This window comes from Cryptotermes secundus, unplaced genomic scaffold (assembly GCF_002891405.2).
Source record: "Cryptotermes secundus unplaced genomic scaffold, Csec_1.0 scaffold7708, whole genome shotgun sequence".
NCBI lineage: Eukaryota > Metazoa > Arthropoda > Insecta > Blattodea > Kalotermitidae > Cryptotermes > Cryptotermes secundus.
The window spans coordinates 4302-10527 of NW_019733587.1; the positions used below are offsets into that span (position 1 = coordinate 4302).

The window sequence follows — 6226 nt, forward strand, 5'->3', positions numbered from 1 at the left end:
ACTGGCTCAGTGGGTTTATACCTCTTCCAAGATGCAAAATAAAAATGATATATAAAGAAATATATGACAGTCTGACACTGACTTCCTGACTGATAATTCGCCACTGAAAACCAATCCTTGAATGCGTCAGACTTCCTTGAAGGCTCTGCAAGCGGTCATAGGCAAGCACCGATAAGTATTTCCTCATGAGTTATCGAAACAAAGCTGGGCTATATTTGGCTGACCACGTCATAAACAGTCATATCTAAACGTAAATAGTATTGAAGCCAGTACTGTGATAAACGATTCCATTGTTCAGAGCTAAGGACTGAACCACTGACATGACCTCACATAGGTTTGTTTTGGTTTCCAACCCAAGGTCAAACTGCCAACAGTCCCAAAGTGAGCATGTGTCCTGCGACCTATATACAGGTCATTCGGCCAACTCCGGTTCCTACTTGCGACCTATATATGTGACATTCGGACGTTAAAGGTTAACTTGATGTTTTATTTTTTCATATATTAAATTATTTCAGCAGATTTGTTTGTTTTGCTTATAATTTTGTATATGTATATTGGCTTTCTTTGATGCATTCATTCACCCATCAGTCCATACATACGTGGGTTACTTCAAAGGTCATGGCAACATAATTTTTCCAATATTTCGAAAACTCTGACCGGAATTTCCAAATTTGCCGCTGAGAGACAGCAACGTCTGATTTCTAATGATGCCGCAAGAAGATGCGGAAGTCCAAGGACAACGAAGCGAGTCCAGTGTAAAGTCACTGTGATTGTAACCTTCATTGAGAATGAACGTAAGCCGGCTGGAACAGCGTTGTTACATGAAGATAGCAGTGCTTCGCAGCAGACATGCAACTGAATGTCAGTCAGAGCTTGTGGAAGCTCTGGGTGATTGTGCTCTACCATACAGAACTGTTGCAAGGTGGATAGAAGCATTCCAACATGGAAGAGAAGCAAGTGCCGACTTGTAACGTAGTAAACGCCCTGTGTCCGTTTGTACCGATGTTTCTCGTGCCGTGATCGCCCAATGCATGGAGGAAGATACACTTGATACACTTGGAGACTACTTTGAAGGTTGCTAGTCATAATGTAAGAATTCAGATTTAACTCACATTGAATTTTTTATTTCTTAATCACAGTTGAATTTATCGAGGATTAAAGAATGAAAAAAAAAACAGTCATTCCATAATGTGCAATTTTTCTTGCATACTGTACCTATGCCCCTTCACATCTACCTGATCTGACTAAGCCAATCGGAGGGGTATATCATGCCCTTTAATAAGTATATTTTGAACTTTCTTCACTGTAACGTGTTTGCCCCAAAAAAAATTAGTTGACATGACTTTTGAAGTAACCCACGTATGTATAATTAAATTTAATTGCAAGAAGTCGTACCTAAACTGAAGAAGAGAACTTTGTCAGAATGATTGCTGTCTGTGTTGTAATATATGCAGTAAGATTTTGCATCTTGTTATCTTCTGTTATTTGTAGTTGATTTGAGTTCATGGCATAAGAAAATATCTGAAGAAATGGAACTGGAATTTGATGATGAAGATATTGAAGTGGGTGAGACTGTTGAAGTAAGTATCAGTTGATTAATGAATGTGGGCCCTTTTCCTCATCTTATTAGGTTTTCCATCTGATAATGTGATTCCATTTGTTTTGACTGGAAATATACATCTTTACAGAAACTTATAAAATTAATATTTTTGATGTGTACTCTGCATGTGCACTTAATTTTCTGTCACATATATACATCATAGAAGCCTTTTGATAACAGTAGGTTTTAGGTGTTTTTACCATGTAACACGTGTATAAATGAAAGACCAATATTCCTTTGGGTCCTGTAATAACACTTCAAGTGCTGACGTGAATTAGAGTGTAGCTTTAAGCTTATTTTTTTCTGTGCATAAATGGGAGTTCCTCTTACTAACATATAAAAATCTTACATCAAGAAAATTAATGGTGATTTTATAACTGAGTGAAAAAGAATGGTTCCAGAGTGAAATATTTCATGTACCCATATTTTATCAGTTGGTTCCCTTATTTAATGAGGCACATTCCTCCTTGAAAAGCATACAGGTACTCAGCTTGTCAGTAAATTCCTTGTCTATTGTGTAACCTAAAGATTTATTACTACCTTCACAAGAGCCTGTTTAAAAAAATGCCCTTAAACTTGATGGAGAATATAATGATGTGCTTCCTAGTCAGAACTATTGCACATTTCAGGAGGTGGTGATGAGTATAGAGGAATACTAGAATGATGATCAGCAGGAGAAAACTGAAATAACATGGAGAAAAATTTTCCAATGCCAATTTGCCCACTTTTGGTAGGCTGCACATTGGCATGCGTTAAGACATGTAACAATCAAGACCCGATGTATGCGACATGATGCAAAGAAAGGAGCACAGTTGAAATGAATGAGATTATGAAAACTGCCACACACCAGTCTGAGTCGTGATTCTGACAAATCACAAATGAAGCAAGACTATATCTTTTGTCTCATGTCTTGATGCTTGTCTTGATGCATGTGGTGTGTGGCTGCCCTTAAGTCTCGTGTCAGCTGGGATTGAACCTGGGCCTCTGCAGTGGGAAGCCAGCTTCTAACTGGCTGAGCTGTGACAGAGCCTACATTCCTACCTACCAGATTTTAATTCTGAAATTACTTCGATGGATCTTATGAATGAGGAACTGATGTCTAACATATTTAGTTCTTATCTGAATTCCTTTCACACCTTTAGTTTCAGACAGTAATCCCTTAAGCATTTTAATATAGAGGCTAATATAAAGGAAATGACATGTTCTTTTATGTAAGGTAATGAATTTTCTAATTAATTAACAAAATTCTGTATCACATCATAATTTGTTCCAGATGAAGAAAGTGGACACAGGATATTTTGAGCATGAAAAATATAAAGATGGAACCTTAACAATAGGCTGCATTGGGCAGCCAAATGTGGGGAAGTCTTCCCTTATGAATGCAATTATGGGAAAGAAGGTAATAAGAAGCAAGTTACTGTAGGTCAATGTTCAACACATCCTTGAGGGTGCACCATCATCAGATAGTGAGTGACACAGATCAGTAGGTCATTATTGTACAGGTACTGTATTTTCAACATATGATGCAAACCAATACTGTCATATGAGAAATCTTGCTGAACACTCAAGAGTCTTTTTTCCCTGAGGTACGGTGACTGCTCATGAGAGATGGAAAGGACTTTTATGGGATATGTTACTGTGTAGTCTAGTAGAAATTCAGACATTCTTGCAAAATATTGGTGAACTTCTACTAGATTACGTTGTGTTACATCCTAGAAGATAGTATTTTCATAGTCATTGCTGTGAGTACCTCAAATCCTACCCCAAGAGATTGTATAGACTCAGTTTATGATAACTGTTTTCATGGAATTAGAGAAAGGGATGGAACAGAAGGAGAGTGATTTGATTGTTCTCACCACCTCATGTAAAGGTCCTTCCTTCATAATACGTGGGTTACTTCAAAAGTCATGCAACATAATTTTTCCGAAATTTCGAAAGCTCCGACCGGAATTTCCAAATTTGCCGCTGAGAGACATCAATGTCTGATTTCTAATGATGCTAGATGATGCGGAAGTCCAAGGACAACGAAGCGAGTCCAGCACGAAGTCAGTGTGATCATAACCTTTGTCGAGAATGAACGTTACCCGGCTGGAACAGAGTTGTTACGTGAAAATAGCAGTGCTTCGCAGCAGAAATGCGACTGAATGTCACTCAGAGCTTGTGGAAGCTCTGGGTGATTGTGCTCTACCATACAGAACTGTTGCAAGGTGGATAGAAGCATTCCAACGTGGAAGAGAAGCAAGTGCCGATGTTTCTTGTGCTGTGATCGCCCAATGCCTGGAGGAAGATAGGCGCTGGTCTCTGAAGGAGTTAGAGACACATACAAGGATTGACCAGGCAACTGTGCATCTAATTTTGCAAAACTCAAATTGAATTTTTTATTGCTTAATCACAGTTCAATTTTTTTGAGGATTAAAGAATGAAAAAAAACAATCATTCTGTAATGTGCAATTTTTCTTGCCTAGTATACCTATGCCCCTTCACATCTACCTGATCTGACTAAGCCAGTCGAAGGGGTAAATCATGCCCTTTCATAAGCATATTTTGAACTTTCTTCACTGTAACGTTTTTGCCCAAAAAAAAAATAATTGCCATGACTTTTGAAGTAAGTAATGAAAGTTTGTCCTGTTGCAAACTTTCTTAATTATGACATGTGGTACTGATTTTATTTCTCTGTTATTAATGTGTTCCAGATTACAACAATGTACATTTTCTTATTCCAGGTTGTGAGTGTGTCTAGGACCCCAGGGCACACGAAACATTTCCAGACCATCTACCTAACTCCTAATGTAAGACTGTGTGATTGTCCAGGTCTTGTGTTTCCTTCCAAAGTCCCAAAGACGTTACAGGTACAGCTGTATGCATTTAAAAATTATTTTAAGAAGTTTTGGTAAGAATTTATGATGCCTGCTTTCCTTGAAATGATTCAGCCAATGTGGTAATGGTAGCAAGAAAAATAAATAAGTTAAATGTACAGTTCAGTGATCTGTAAGGGGCAATCAAAGCGGCCTCCGTAGTCTAGAGGTAACATTCCCACCTCATGACTCGTGGTACACAGGTTCAAATACCCGGCGGAGGTCATCGAATTTTTAAGGGCGGAAAAATTCAGGGAACAAGTCCTCTGGGAGGGACTTTAAGCTGTGTGTCCCATGTCGTAACTTTACGGCACGTAAAAGAACCTCATATCACCAAAGGGGATCACTGAGCCAAATTCCAGAACGTTTCCTGCCCAACAATAGTCACTAAGGCCTCTGATAGATGGAGGAAGCATTATAGACACCGCTAAGCAAGTGGCCGAACTTGCTTGCTTGGCGGGACTGATGGTATGCACCATTTATTGGTAGGGTATAGAGACTGGTAGAACATCATAGAGGGAAGCACAATAGATCAAAACTGGTCGCGGTGCATGGAGAAACGCACCCTCTCTAAATAACTAACTAAAGGGCAATCAAATGAAAATGGGTCACCACGCATAACTCACACGGCGTGCAAGTTGGTAACACTTGAATTCGCTTACAGTACAAACATCTGGTGGGGACTCGAGAAAGCACAGTGAAAACGTGCCCTTGCACGGTAGTCGTTTGTTTATTGTGCTGGAAGCAAGGTTAGCACTATGTGTGGTCGTCCAACATCAGTAATAGAGGCGGGTAAAGAAGAACAGCGAAGTGTAGTGCACTTTTTGACTGCTGAAGGAGTAGGAGGACGAGAAATTCATCATTGCATGTCTGTTACTTATGGCAAACACAGCATGTCATGTTCACCTATGCTGGTGTGTCATAAGAGATTCCAAAAGGGATGTGTGTCACTGCAAGATGATGCTTGCCCAGGACAGGCTCATCGTATCATCACTCCTGATGTTATTGCTGTGTTGGATGTTCATATCCAAGCAAACTGACAGATCACTGTAGAAGAAATTAGTCTTTTTATGGAAATAAGTCACAGTTCCGTACACGCCATTGTGACAAAACACCTGCTGTACCACAAAATCTGCGTGCAGTGCGTTCCATGTCAACTCACAGAGGAACAGAAGACTCAGAGAATGGCTGCATCACTGGGTCACCTACAACGATACCATGAGGAAGAGTATGCTTTTCTGTCCTATTGCCACTGGGGACAAAACTTCATGCTACCATTTTGAACCCGAGAGCAAACAGCAGAGCCAACAGTGGAAACATCAATTCTCCCCCACGGAAGAAATCCAAAGTCATACACACAAGTTCCGGTAAAGTGATGACGTTCTTCTTCAACTGCAAGGGCCCTCTGCTTGTCAAATTTCTTGAGCATGGGGCCACAATCAGTGCACAGCGCTATGAAGAAACTTTGCAGAAACTGAGACGTGCCATAAAGTCAAAATGCCCTGGAATGCTATCTAACGGCATTATCCTTCTTCATGCTAATGCACGCCCCCACACTGCCAACTCTGTGAGGAATACACTACAGAGATTTGGTTGGGAAGTGCTTCAACATCCCCCCTACAGCCCAGATCTCTCCCCATGTGATTTTCACATTTTTGGAGACTTGAAGAGAGACATTCGTGGACATCGGTTTGCATTGGACGAAGACATATGGCTGGGTAAAGATGTGGTTCCTTAGACAGCCCACGAGCTTTTTCAAGGATGGGATTGA

At 40.1% G+C, this 6226-nt stretch overlaps 1 protein-coding gene across 1 annotated transcript in view; it reads left to right on the top strand.

Annotated features, from left to right (window-relative positions):
* The window catches only part of LOC111868168 (guanine nucleotide-binding protein-like 1), a gene marked incomplete at its 5' end in the record, with an annotated part of 8262 nt that extends 3602 nt beyond the window's left edge, over positions 1-4660 (top strand). The window contains 3 exons of the mRNA XM_033752947.1: positions 1459-1580; positions 2874-2999; positions 4324-4660. Coding sequence (XP_033608838.1) covers positions 1459-1580; positions 2874-2999; positions 4324-4494 — 419 coding nt within the window. The remainder of the gene's footprint in view (positions 1-1458; positions 1581-2873; positions 3000-4323) is intronic.
* Between the last annotated feature and the right edge of the window lie 1566 nt (positions 4661-6226).